The sequence below is a fragment of the Ostrea edulis genome, chromosome 5 (assembly GCF_947568905.1).
Source record: "Ostrea edulis chromosome 5, xbOstEdul1.1, whole genome shotgun sequence".
Lineage (NCBI taxonomy): Eukaryota > Metazoa > Mollusca > Bivalvia > Ostreida > Ostreidae > Ostrea > Ostrea edulis.
Genome location: NC_079168.1, coordinates 64605909 through 64621022, shown reverse-complemented (window position 1 = coordinate 64621022; position 15114 = coordinate 64605909). Strand labels below are relative to the sequence as shown.

At 36.6% G+C, this 15114-nt stretch overlaps 1 protein-coding gene across 1 annotated transcript in view; it reads right to left on the bottom strand.

Moving 5' to 3' along the window:
* The window catches only part of LOC125650351 (protein jagged-1b-like), a 52192-nt gene that overhangs the window by 2893 nt on the left and 34185 nt on the right, over window positions 1-15114 (bottom strand). The window contains exons 5-21 of the mRNA XM_048878568.2: window positions 12592-12725; window positions 8372-8491; window positions 7978-8091; window positions 7470-7697; window positions 5959-6005; window positions 5602-5775; window positions 5337-5487; window positions 3795-3962; window positions 2939-3052; window positions 2748-2861; window positions 2552-2665; window positions 2304-2448; window positions 2131-2216; window positions 1719-1957; window positions 931-1197; window positions 641-772; window positions 237-405 (exon numbers count right to left, since the gene is read on the bottom strand). Coding sequence (XP_048734525.1) covers window positions 237-405; window positions 641-772; window positions 931-1197; window positions 1719-1957; window positions 2131-2216; window positions 2304-2448; window positions 2552-2665; window positions 2748-2861; window positions 2939-3052; window positions 3795-3962; window positions 5337-5487; window positions 5602-5775; window positions 5959-6005; window positions 7470-7697; window positions 7978-8091; window positions 8372-8491; window positions 12592-12725 — 2516 coding nt within the window. The remainder of the gene's footprint in view (window positions 1-236; window positions 406-640; window positions 773-930; window positions 1198-1718; window positions 1958-2130; window positions 2217-2303; window positions 2449-2551; window positions 2666-2747; window positions 2862-2938; window positions 3053-3794; window positions 3963-5336; window positions 5488-5601; window positions 5776-5958; window positions 6006-7469; window positions 7698-7977; window positions 8092-8371; window positions 8492-12591; window positions 12726-15114) is intronic.

Here is a 15114-nt window from a genome sequence, read left to right as displayed (position 1 = left end):
TATGTAATGGTTGAATAAAAATCACTTGAAGATTAAAGAGTTGTCACTATATTTGTGCATTCTTGAAATAAATTTCAAAATTTTTGAAAATGCAATGCTTACTAAATTCAATATAATGCCAGCCTTGCTATATTGCCAGAAGGATCATGGGACAAAAGGAGGTAAAGCTTAGAGGCAACACAGTATATTATAGTTTTGGAGGTGACCAAATGCTGTTTACATTTTCCTCATCTTACCTGACTTTGCAGCAGAGTTGACAACAATCGTTTCCACGGTGACCTCGATAACTGCAGACAAGGCGCTGCTGTTGGATTTTTTGTGGCTGATAATACTGGTCAATTTATGGACTGCAGATTTCAATTCTGGGTCCAGTTCATCAGATTGTCCCGACAAACTCTCAGAGGACTGAAAGAAGAGAAGGTACATAATCTCAGAAATTTTACTCTCCATAAAACTGGTAAACCAGCAGTAAAAACAATCTAAATTTTGATAACTTTATAAGATTTATAAATTTTTTTCCAAGCATTACTGTGACTGACTGGCAAGCATCGTGGATCAATTTGCTGTCAAGATCAAAATTTGATTCGGATTGAGAAGAGTAAAGCCTGGCTTGTTTAGAAGGTAAGTGTAATCGACTTACTATGAGCACTTCTATAGTGTCTGGATGAGCAGACTGGATCCCACATAAAATGTAGATCTTTTGATCATGTGACAATTCTCGTATCATGGAGAATTCACGCAGAGTGTCACAGATGAATTCTACGGTGATGCCCTGCAAGCAAGACGGAAATTTCTTGTGATGCCAAACATTTAGACAAAAACATTTTTTTCCCCTTAAATTATTGAAACTTTAGGTACACCTTTGAGGCGTGGATTATTTTCTACTTATCAAGCACATCTGTTATCAACATTGATCCATAAGAAACTTACCACTGGCATCTTTTTGAGCTCAAATATAAGAGTGATTTTGGCACAATTGTTGCCAAGTTCTGCTGCATTGGGAACACATTTTGTGTTGATGCTTTGGGGGAGAGGGTCATTGATTTTGTCCAGATCCTTGCACTGACCCCAGGGAAGACAAGGGGGAACAAAGCAGTTGTGTTTAGTTTGCACTACACAAGACTGCAGGGGGCTGCACACCTGCAGGGGTTCTGTGGTGTTCTGATGGGAGATGCAGTTCTTTGGTCCACACCAAATCTAAAGTATCAGCAGTAAATTAGTATGAATAGAAAGTCTTTAAAGTCGTAGTAATGGTGATGTAATGTAAATGATTTTGTGATTGTGATACGATTCAACAAAATGTTAAGAATTTGATAAGAAAATTGTGCAGAAAATTAAAAGTTCATCAATTGAATACATATTACTTTCTAGGAAACCTACATCTGTTTATTTAAGAAATGAATTTCAGTTTTGAAAATGCAAGAGAGTATGATCTGTGACAGTCCATGCCAGTATACTTCATGAAGCATGTTAGCATGTCAAGAAAAGTATGCTACTAGCATGAAGCACTGCAGTTCATACCCGGACATATTTTCATTTCTGTTGGAATTCCCAGCTATTAAAATAGCTGTTCTATATTTATTAAAATTCATTTGCGCATTGTTCACAACTGCATCACATTCATGAGGAGATGGCTGTCATTACAATTAGTAAAGATACCAAAGGCAAACACAGGGAAAAAACACTGGAAGTGTCGGTATTTGTGTTGATCGTCTTACCTTACTGCATCTAATGACGCCATTGGAACAGGTGCAAGAATTGCACTCATGTTCCCATGTGGTTTGATCCGAGTAGATCCTGCGGTTGAATTCACAAGAAAGCGGAGATGGGACCTGTCCTACAACCTCCTCACACTTCATTCCTGTACGACCAGGTGGACAGATACATTTGTAATCACCTATACCATCAATACAGGTGCTGCCAAAAGTACAGGGCGACGAGGCACACTCATTTATGTCTGAAAGAAAAAAAAGCACTCTTTCATGCCTGAAAAAAAATCAAACATGCATAGATTGCATTGGATTTTGAAATTTTACACAATCTCCTGCAGTGAATCATCTTGTATGAAATTCCATTTCTATGTTTCTGCATGCAGTTAACTTTTTGACTGATATATCTTGTCCTACTTACTGACACGGCAGTCAGGCCCAGCAAAGCCTTTGGCACATTCACACCTGTACCAGTTAATCCCATCAATACAGCGACCACCATTGTAACTGAATGAAAGAAGCAGAAGTAAGATTCACCTAGAAAGGTAATAAGTAAAGTTTGGAATGATCACATTCTAAAGACCAAGTATCTACCATGGGAATGGGTTACAGTTATTGATGTCGGCCTCACACAACGGTCCCTCGTAGCCATCCTTACAGATGCAGGTGAAGCTGTCGCCGCTGTTCACACAGGTCCCTCCGTGGTGACAGGGGGAGGAGTCACAGGCTTTTATGGAGGCTACAGCAGAAGAGCAGGAAAATCCAAATGTGAAAATTTCTTTTTTGTAATTGAGATTGAATTTGTCTCCTAGCAGATGTATGAAGAATTTGAAATGGCTTACAGAGTTGGCATGTACTGCCTTCAAATTTCTTGGGACAGTTACAGGTGAAAGCATCTCCCAGGTCACTACAGGTGCCGCCATTCTTGCATGTGTCTCTATCACACTGAGAGTCTCCTGTTGTGGAAAAATCTCAGTTAGGTCATCCATAACAAATAAGGCATAACAATGTCTATTCAGATTTTGCATGGAGACTTACTGAGAGTGCATGTTTTGCCCTTCCAGCCGTTGATACATTCACAGACAAAATCTGCCACCAAGTCGATGCAGAAGCCGCCATTACGACAAGGATTCGGTGAGCATTCATTCTTATCTGCAGTATAAATTATTTCATGAGAAATGGGAATATGAATCTTCAGAAATGATTGAGAATACTTGTGAGAGACTTACTGATGTTGCAGTGAACTCCTTCCCACCCCTCTCTACAGATGCACTGGTAATTGTTGATGCCATCAATGCAGGTGCCCCCATTGAGGCATGGATTCTTTTTACAGTCATTTACGTCTACGGGAGAAAAAAAACACCATTTATATTTCAGGGAGTTAATATGAACAGTTATTTGTTCAAGTTCTTGAAAATTTGAAGGAATGCAGGCTTCTTTTGAAAATTCAAGTTTTGATATGTAAAGACTATTAGGGATGTGAATTTTCAACCAGTTTTAAAAATGGTTACTCAGTTGAAATGATTTTAACCAGTTTCAAAATCCACATTAGTTTGCTATGTTTTCAAAGAAATGTTTTTAAGCTGTGTTTTTTTTTTTTTTAAATTTTAAATCTATATTCAAAAGTTATGAATATTGATCATTGAAAATTAGGGCTCTCCCAAGTTAAAGAGTTGATTCATACACAAAATGTTTGCTATCAATGTCAGCACACAGATGTCTACATAGCCCAATACCATTGTTCAGCACACATAGGAATTTGGGGCAGCCCCTCCCAACCCCACTTCTTATAACATTTGAACATTTACATAGAAATTCATTGAATGTATATGAGAGTATATTTCCCATCCCACCCCCCTCTTTTTAGAATTACTTCCTACTTGCAGAGCCCCACATTGTACATTGCTTGGAGATATTTTGAAAGAATTTTACAATGTAGTTGTTAAACTGTTAATGCAATATTCTGGTCAATGAAAACAAATGATGATCATCTTACTGATTCTCTTACAGATATATAATATGACTGGTGCATGAAACCAGTCAGCCATTCTGGAATCGATTGAAATGTCTAATTATTATACTCACTCTCCTGGCAATAGGTCCCTGTGAATCCAAGGTCACATGCACAAGTGAAACCGCCATCAGGTTTACTGATGCACATGCCATACCTCCCACACACATTGGAGGAGATGAGGTGTACCCCGCCCATCTCGGTATGGTTAGACTGCAGGGCGATGGTGCAACTGTCTATCACTGAAATAGATAGTGACACATGTTTGCCTTCAAGATGTCTAGATAAAATGGAGACTTTTTATGTATGCAATTCACAAGTAATCAGATTTCTTGTCTCTGGTTCAATGCTAAGTCATAGGATGAATAAGAGTTGTTGTGCTAGTCTCATATCTTGACACCCATTATGTCTTTAATGTCTACTAAACTCTGACTGTATGTTACTTCATACAAACCAGTGACGCCTAGTTTCATGTTTCATCTAGTCTGGCTGTCTCTCTCCTGAAGGAAGTTTGATACAGAAGCAAGCAATTTTCTTGACTCAGCATGCATATTTATGCCAAATATTTTTGTCCTTTTAGCTTAATACTTTGATTCTGTCACTTAACATCAAAATATAGTTGATCATTTTATAGAATACATTGGCAGATCCAGATTTTAACTTACCTTGAGATGACCCTGATTCATGTTGACCTTGCATTCCGTGTTGACTAAACTAGGGATGATGACTTACCTAGGGATGAACCTGACTCATGGTGACCTTACATTCCGTGTTGACTTACCAAGGGATGACCCTGACTCATGGTGACCTTGCATTTTGTGTTGACTTACCTAGAGACAACCCTGACTTGTGGTGACCTTACATTTTGTGCTGACTTACCTAGAGACGACCCTGATTTGTGGTGACCTTACATTTTGTGTTGACTTACCTAGAGACGACCCTGACTTGTGGTGACCTTACATTTTGTGCTGACTTACCTAGAGACGACCCCGACTTGTGGTGACCTTACATTTTGTGCTGACTTACCTAGAGACGACCCTGACTTGTGGTGATCTTACATTTTGTGTTGACTTACCTAGAGACGACCCTGACTTGTGGTGACCTTACATTTTGTGCTGACTTACCTAGAGACGACCCCGACTTGTGGTGACCTTACATTTTGTGCTGACTTACCTAGAGACGACCCTGACTTGCGGTGATCTTACATTTTGTGCTGACTTACCTAGAGACGACCCTGATTTGTGGTGACCTTACATTTTGTGTTGACTTACCTAGAGATGACCCTGACTTGTGGTGACCTTACATTTTGTGCTGACTTACCTAGAGACGACCCCGGCTTGTGGTGACCTTACATTTTGTGCTGACTTACCTAGAGACAACCCTGACTTGTGGTGACCTTACATTTTGTGCTGACTTACCTAGAGACAACCCTGACTTGTGGTGACCTTACATTTTGTGCTGACTTACCTAGAGACGACCCTGACTCATGTCAACCTCATGTTCTCTATTGACTTACCTGGACTTGACCCTGACTGATGTTGATCTCATGTTGTGCATTGACTTACCTTAACATGACCCTGATGTACATGTTGACCTTACATTCTCTGTTAACTTACCTTGACATGACCCTGATGAGCATGTTGACCTTGTGTTCTCACAGTGCCTGCCTTCCCAGTGGTCTGAGCAGTGACAGTAGTAGTCCCCCTGGACATTGAAACAACTAGCCCCATTCATACAGGGATTAGGATGACAGGGATCCACATCAATCTGTACAAAGACAGAAAACTCACTCTCTGAAGGAATGACTGTCAGTAGTCATTACGATAAAAGTAATCTGAAAATTATAAAATTCAATACAAGCAAGAGAAAAGATGATGATACCTGGCAATTGAATCCGGTGTAGCCCACCTGGCACTCACAGGTGTAACCAGCCACCTGTTCGTGACATGTGGCCCCATTCTGGCATGGTGAACTACAACACTCACAAATCTCTGTCTCACAGTGGCGACCAGTGTAGCCTGGCAGACAGGCACAATGGTAGGAATTCACCAGATCCTAAAATTAAAAAAACAAAACATTTCATTGACTGAGGGGTTGATTTTAAGGAGTTATCTTTCTTGCAATGCAATGGCTCTTTGATTATGCTATGAAATTTGTAGAGATCAAATTTTTTGGAGAGTGCATGAATCAGACAGAGTCTCCCTATATATGTTGCTGAGTGATTGAAACAGCCCTTACCACGCAGTGTCCTCCATGCTGGCATTGATGGTGGCAATCATTAATGTCTGTCAAAATGCAAATATAAATATAATCAACTCAGTCATTAAGAGCCCCATCAAATTGAAATCTACTGACATTTAACATTTCATATATAAGTGATCACTTCACTTGATACATCAGTGTACCAACAATATTGTTATTATTTCATTTTCACTGACCACACACAATGATGGATGGGATGCTATAAAGCTTTCCAAATTTTTGCATAAATTTGTTTTGAGATACGGCAGAGTGTTTGTAATATTGAAGAAGAAATTGGCAGCTTTTTAAAGCAAAATCAGAGTTTTGTATACTCTATCTCAAAATAAAATTCCTGACTTATGAAGCTGACAAGAGCTGCACCCAACGCACGGGCCAAATGTACTGGCAAAGTCTTATTTTGAATTCTCATCTTTTATGATTTTTGCTGCATAATGTGGTTTTTTTGGACATTGTTTACATCTCCTCCATGTTTCCAAACTTTGTCTTGATCCAGAAATCTTTATAAAGTTCATAAATATTTGTTGAAGGTGAATATTTCTGATCCATAAAATGAGTTTACAAATTGATAAGAAGGGGAGGACAACTTTGTCAAACCTGTAATCTCTAATCAACAAATACATTTCATATCCCCTCACGTCATAGCAGCTAGGGGGAGGAAAAAGGGATATATACTGTGGTGGTGGATCTAAAGTTACCAGGGATGTACCACCTCCCTATTTGGATGAAGAAGAACAAAGTGCTTTGTTTATAAAAAGCTGCCCTCGAAAATACCAAAACTGCTCAGTCAGTAGATCTGAGCGATCTCTGCTATGAAATAAATGCTATGAGTACGATAAATATATTTAATGAATATCTTATATTTCGTAGTCACAGTATTCTAATTGTGACATCATAATCATGAATAATTTACCAGCATTCTTCAAATATCTACACAGTATGATAAAAATGTTTTATGAATTGGCTTTGAAAATCATAGATTTGCAACACATCACCACATCTATTTATTTGTGCCATTTTACACATTATACTTCAAAACTAAGGTGGTGAATTCCTGAATTTGGACCATATTAGATATTCAAAATTCTGTTGACAAAACCCCCTATTTTCCACATATTTTGCAACAACAAAAAATAGGGGGGGGGGGGGGGGGGGGACCCAATATTTTTGTGATGTCATATTTCATACTCAAGAGAAGAAAACCGGTGATGCTACCCTTTTTGTAAAGCATTTGATTTTCAAAGTTTAAGAATAACATCAACCAAACCAAACTTTTTTTTTTTACCAATAAGGAGTCTATTTTGTGACATTTTTGGTGCTGCCACCGCTCTCTTTGAAAATTGGAAAGATCTACCCCTTGCCCCTGTACACATAATAGCATGTGTCTGTGGATCCATGTGTTTATGGGTTCGTGAAAAACACAACTAAACTAAATGCATGGGATTGATTTGGGGAAACCAATTTTGTGATGTCAGTGTCATTCCACCTACTCTTGTCACAGTTCTTCCCAGTCCAGCCCAGCTGACAGTGACACTTGTATCCTCCTTGGAGATCCTCACATGAGTGTGCGTTTACACAAGGACTACCACTACACTCATCTGAGTCCAGCTGACAGTGAGCGCCTCCCCACCCCGGGGGACATAAGCACCTGTAGCTGTTAACGTCATCGACACATGTACCACCGTGGAGACAGGGATCTGAAGCACACTCATTGACATCTACAAAAGTGAATGAAGTGATGATGGAAAGGCTTGTTTATTATAAATGTCACGTCATTATCCCAAACTAGTCAAAAAGCTAAATAAACTGGCTCTGGCCAATCACACGATTCAATCCAATTTAAAAAAAGGACACAGCAGAAACTGATTGTTATGGCATACTTTTCAGATTCATCAAATTCCTCATTCTCTGCTATTTCTGTGTAGTTGTATAAAAATGTGATATTGATATGAATATGTCGTGGTATTCCTGACTTACTGGCTTCATAGAATGACTTACTGGCTTCACAGAATGCCCCCGTCCAGCCTGGGGCACAGGTACAGATATAGCCCCCTGTTGTGTCGATACAACTGGCACCATTTTTACAAGGCTGGGTGGAACATGCATGCTCAGCTATAAGGGGGAAAGAAAACATGAATGAAATTCTTGTCAGTTATAGCAAAAGCACAAATTCAAATTTCAAAAATGCAAGTAAATTAAACAAACAAGGATCTGTATTTTTTTACTTGAAGCAAAATATTGAATGATATCTAGACTTGTGTAACTGTGTTGTTTAATGTCATCTTACGAATTTCTTTTTTTTCATTTACATCGAGAGAGACTTTAAGCAAGATACAATCAATCAATCAATCATTTACATGTGCCTTAATTGTTATAAGAAGATATTGCTCACCAATTTCACATTTGACTCCAGAATATCCCTCAGAGCATGTGCACTCATAACTGTCAGGGGCGGTGTTCTTACATATCCCTCCATTCTGGCATGGATGATGACGACCGCAGTAATTCAGATCTTTGTGAGGAGAAATTTATATGTGCTACATTATGAAATTGAGTTGCTGGCTTCATTTCTAAAAATTTTATAAATTAAGTAGATTTTGGATAAAATAATAAATTCTTCTTTTCTTCTTATATTGTATCGTACAGAAAACAAGCTTTTATTTTCCATTTGAAATTAGTAAACTGTGCATCTCCTAATTACCCTTCTCAGTTGATCAAAACAAAGAAATATTTGACTTATGCAAATATCTGAAATATCTGTCTCATATTTTTGGCATATGAGGATGATATACCAGCACTGCTATTTATGTGAATTATTACAATCTCATTTAGGTATTGCCCCATTTACCCCAAAAATAGACAGTTATTATTCCTTATTCCTCATCAGAAAACAACTGTACAGTCCTATGTCTCGCAAGTGCAGACCGACCTTGGGTTTCAGACGATATTAGCGAGACTAACAGTGGGTTTTCTAGGATGTTTCATAATTGGCTCGTTTCATACCTTAAGAGCCATATTGAATTGCCTTACATGTAAGAGTTATGGCCCTTGGCATTCTCTAGACATCAATTTGTTCATGAGCTGATTTTTAGATGTTTGATAACCTGTCCTTTATCATGTGTGGAATTCATAAAAGCAATCACTTGATTTTTGTTTTGTTTTTTAGCTGATTATGTGTTTCAATTCCATCCCAGCAGCATGAGAGAGAGAGCGATACTTTATCCCAAGTTAATCTACACTTACCATTACAAGGAACAATAAATTTAAATGGAATGAACTGTAATATACAGTGTCAGAGGCAACATTCCCTTTCTATTGTTTTTTGTTAATAAAGAGAATTCATTTCGCCATATTGTTGCCAACTTGATCCATTATCTTCAGGCAAGTCATAAAGATGTCTGACTCTTTTGCACCAAGACTAATCTACCCCCTCCCCCTTCCCTTTGTACTGACAGCAATATTTTTTTAGCCCATGAAAGTAAAAAGGAAACATTTATAATCGCTTCTTTGTAGGGGGGTATATTTTACTAAAACCATGATATATTGCTTTATGAAACCCTTACCACTGATGAAAAGTATGCACAGAAATTTACAAAGTTTTAAACACCTTTTTCTTTTTGTTATTCACAAGAGGTCTGACAGGAATGAGATTTTCTAGTGTACAAAACTCTTTAATGAATGTATGATGAAAATATGCTGGTATTTTATTGCTTTTGAGTTCTCTGTTCCCCTAGTTTTACAAGTGGAAAAGCAATCATACGAGTCTTTCACCTTGGAGGTCAAAATGCCCTTCTTTGCCAGGATAGGCCCATTAGCAAGTAAGTGATGAACTCCCCAGCACTTGGAAGAGAGAGCGTTTTAACATCTTTTTTACATATTCCAAAGAAATGCAAACCTAATCTTTATAAAATTGATATTCTTCATAATACTGACTACATTGATCAAGAAATATTGGTTAGTTTATGAACCTCTTTAACCACCACAAACTTTCCTACATATCTAAAATCTTCTCCTTTTATGCTGGTATATAAATTCTATAAAGTTTTAAGAAAATAGGGAAGACATTAGTAGTCATCTGACTGATCAATTCAGACCCCAGTGTTCAGGCTTTTGATCATGTTCTGCTTATTAGTTTCGGATTTCATGTCTGATGGACAATTTAATGAAAAATTGAGGAAATCCTCAGAACACATTGACAAGTAACATCAACACTGTGTCTTCATTATTCATTTGTGAATTTTTATGTTTCACAGAAAGCATGAATTCTAAACTTGAAGCTGACGAAGTACGTCTCCTCTTCTTTAGCTCATCTGCACGAAAGGTTTTAGGGAACATTTCTGACTTTAATGACATTTGCTGCAAACTTTTTCATTAATGTCAGATGAAAATGAAAGCTAAATTTATGTGAAAGAAAATTGAAAACAATTTATCATGTGCAATGTAATTTATTTCTATGATTTGATGATTTCTCACTAAAGTCCAAAACAGGGATATGAGATAGTGATGGGTAATATGGTTAAACTTTTGAACATCATAGAAAAATTACGAGTCCCTTATCTTTTTTAAAGGAATATTTCATATTTATACTTATTACAACCAAACTAAGCCCCCAAAAAAAAAAAAATATTTGTATCAACCCATGCATCTATTATTTTGTTTGTGTCAAGTGTTCTTAAGTTGACTGTCTGTACATGCATATATAGTCTGGTAAACTCTTCACATTTTTATCTTCTTCAGAATCATTAAGCCGATCTTAACCAAATTTGTCATAGAACATTATTGAGTAAACAGGAATTCAGATTACTGAAAGGTCACGCTTAAGTCCTAGAGGAAACGCAGGGGCTAAGCCCGTTTGGGCCCGAACTCTGTGATACCATAAATATAGACTTTCTATATTTATGATATCACAGAGTTCGGGCCCAAACAGGCTTAGCCCTTGTGAGAGGAGATATTATCAATGTATAAATATGAGATAGGGAAAGCTCTTTGCCAGCTGGGTTCATTTCAAGAAGAAAATATTGCAGACTTTCTGATGTAGTGTAGACTAAAAAAAAACCTGTCGTTTCAGATAGGTGCCAAGTTTTATAAAAGTAATATAGAAAAAACTAAAAGCTTATTCTATATATATAATAAAATAATGCCTTAGCATTTAGTGGAGAATACAAAATAAAGGTATAAAAAATTTTCCTTCTGGAACACCAGGTATCTGAAATCTTTTATTTTCAAGAATGATTTACAAATATACATGTAGTATGATTGCAGTTTGTCAAATTGATGCAAGCATCATGGTAGTGTGAGTATTTCAGCTTGTTTTGAATCATGACATTTGGTTTTTTTGTGGGGCCATTAATAAGGGGTCCAAAATATTTGTGAATGAAAAATCCCAGTGGGCATTATGGTCAATGGGCATCTCGTTTAAAGGATGCTGGTAAGTTTAATGTGAACCGTAAATGATAACTTAAGTCAATGAAAACCCTGTAAAATCAATCACATGTTTTCTGTAGTTTGTGAATCATCTTCAGAATGGATAAAAAATATCATGCTAGCAATAAAGGGGGTTTTAATGTTCTCACTGATGTGCAACTTCATACAGTGACTTGTCCATCAAAATATCAGAGTGGTCATTTCAGTTTGTTCTCCTTGTACATTCAAACATTAACATTTTAAAATATTATGCTGGTAGATACATTAATTATCATGATAATAAGTCTTGGAATTGCATGGTGTCAAAATCTGACAATATTTTAAAGCTAAATGGGACATCGATGGGTAATATATTAACATTTGAGTGGCATGTTTTCCTATTTGTATAGATTTGGGGTGACATAGAAGATTTGGGTGGTATTTCTTCCTATTTAACAGCTTTAGGGTGACACAGAAGTTTTGCAAGTGGTGTGTTTTCCTATTTGTATAGATTTAGGATGACACAGAAGATTTGAGTGTTTGATTTGGGTGGTATTTCTTCCTATTTGTATAGCTTTGGGGTGACATAGAAGATTTGAATGGTATGTTTTCCTATTTGTATAGATTTGGGGTACATAGAAGATTTGAATGGTATATTTTCCTATTTGTATAGATTTAGGGTGACAGAAGATTTGAGTGGTTTGTTTTCCTATTTGTATAGATTTGGGGTACATAGAAGATTTGAATGGTATATTTTCCTATTTGTATAGATTTAGGGTGACAGAAGATTTGAGGTGACACAGAAGATTTGAGTGATATATTTTCCTATTTGTATAGATTTGAGGTGACACAGAAGATTTGAATGGTATATTTTCCTATTTGTATAGATTTAGGGTGACAGAAGATTTGAGGTGACACAGAAGATTTGAGTGATATATTTTCCTATTTGTATAGATTTGAGGTGACACAGAAGATTTGAGTGATATATTTTCCTATTTGTATAGATTTGAGGTGACACAGAAGATTTGAGTGATATATTTTCCTATTTGTATAGATTTGAGGTGACACTGAAGATTTGAGTGATATATTTTCCTATTTGTATAGATTTGGGGTGACACAGAAGATTTGTTGGTATGTTTTTTCTGTAGTGTACATAGTCCCTGTATACAGTTTATGTAGACAGCTTTTTGTTTACGTTGCTATACCTACCTTTATCACAGAGTATTCCTCCCCAGTTCATGTCACAAACACAGCTCCATGGTGAACCATTGCAAGAGCCATGCTTACAGCCGGGGTAGGGGATGCACTGGTCACACAGAGCACCTTGCCATCCATAGGAGCACCTGTCACAGAGAAGTCAAATTAAATTCACCCATTTAACAAGATATAAGTAAGACCTGACTCTAATACAGACACTATACTACAGTCAAACATGCGATAACCAACACACTTATAACACACTTATTACGAATTCACGCGTATTGCAAAGTGATATTTTCTCCCATATGAGTGGAAAAGAACAAAAATATTGTATTGGATATGATATATATATATATATTTGCTGGCCCTGGGGGTTCACTATAACCATGTTTTGCTGAACTACATATGTTAGGATTTTATGTGCAATACACCAATGAGATGGTATTTCTTGTCTGGGGACTTTGTATTTTTGCTACAGTGTCTTTCATGCTGTGTGCTATCTCTGAGTATCATAGCAAGCAAAATATGGACAGATATTTTATCATTGTCAAAAACTTTGTTCAAAATGTATGATCCTCTCCCCTATCAGCAGGTAGCTGGTTGTGAATATGGACCTGGAACTTTGCCTTGAGCAATTAATTAAATTGAGCTTGAGATATTAATTGAAATATGAACTTAATGAATAGGAATGTTAAAGTGATTAAGCATGTTCGTCAATGAACTGCAATTCTTAGAGTCAAACGATCCTGAAAACAGGAACACCAGGCTGTCCTATGTTTCAACAATTCATAATCAATTCTCTTTCATAATATCAACACACAGCATGACAGAGGCTAGTTCATTCAACAGCTAAACAAATAATTTACTATTTCAGTGCCAGTTTTGATATAGAAGTACACCTGTAAGAAGAAATTCATTAATATTTCTGAGATGTTGAAAAAAACAGAGTAATTCTAGATTGGTTGTCAAGTAGTGTATTGTTAGCAGAATTAATCCCATACTTGATGCAGAGTGATGGAAATCAAACAAATTTGTATTCTTCATTTGCAAACACTGCAACATGCCATAACAGTAAAACAAGCACTATGGCTTCTGTAGGGTTTTCTCAAGTTATGTATTGATAAAATTGTGACTTAAACTGCATTTGATTACAGAATGTCTTGCTTTATGAGGGTTGTTCACAGAATGTTTTGTTAGAACAGGTGCCTTTGTATTCAGGGAAGACAGCCAGAAAAAGCCAAGCCAAGTTTTACAACGGAAAGCCATCCAAAGAAAAATTCACATCAAGTACAAAGTTCGTGAAGGTTGTGAAGTGTACAAAGCATCTTTTTCCAAGTTTACTCCATGTTATTTTCCTACATGCACTCCCACTTTCTTTTGAAATATTGCCTCCAAGGATATTCATGACGAGCTAGTTTCTGTTTTGAGGGGCCTCCCTGTGATCTGCCATTGTTAATGTTCATCAAGATACTTAAAGTATAGACTCAGTTTAACTACTGTAAACCAGTTTAAGCTAACATGAAAGAGACATACTGGAGGTCAATGACTTGTCGTTAGAAAACTGTCACAGATACTGGATTTGTATGATGTTGGCTTAATCAGTACAATGTGAAACCGTCGCATCAGCAATTGATGAGTTAATGGGAAATTGTATGTTTTGTGTACGGCTACTGATTTTTTTTTGTTGATTTTTTTTTTACAACAAAGAAAAAATTTGTATGAAGAATGATCTTCACAGAACGAAATTAGAACCAGAACTTTTCATTTTCACAAGATTGGCATTGTCAATTTATATACCAAAACAGAAATTTTTCCAAGTGGAATTTTTTTTGGCAAGTTCATGATAAGATAGTTGCTGAAAAAATAGATCTACAGTATTCTTTACTAGGAAACTGAAAAACAATAGAAACAAAACAAAACAATTTCACGTATTTGAATTTGTGTTATACAGGTGTCTCTACATGCAGAAATTTAATTTAATCCAAAGAAGAGAGAAATGAAGTGAAAATATTCCAGTATACAGTGATCTGTGGGCCAGAGATCAAAGTCAGTTTGATCTTCGACTGTTACAATATTTACAAATAGACTATTTTTTTCTATCAAATTCTTTTTTTGTATTGCAGGGCAATCTAAAGTTTTTCTCAATGAAATGCTTTGCTTAGTATATTTGAATACAATATCAGAGAAGTTAATTGGGTTAACTACAATACTGTAAGGAGGTATTATTTCACTCAAGGTTTTCGGAGTGCTCCATTTTGACTAATTATCCACATAATTTTAAATATATCACTTCCAATGAGTTACAGTGGGGATACAATGTCTTGGCAAAGCCATTAAGGGAAATAACTTCTTTGGAAGACCATAAATTGGCTATTTTTTCGAAATGCCCATTTTGTAATTGTTTTATTATATACCGAAACAATTTAAAGAGATTATTTATCGCTACACTAGCTTCAGCCAATACTCTGTTTGATCTATCATGACGTTTGCTTAATTACGTCACAGATCTTGCAATTCCTGGAATGCTCCACC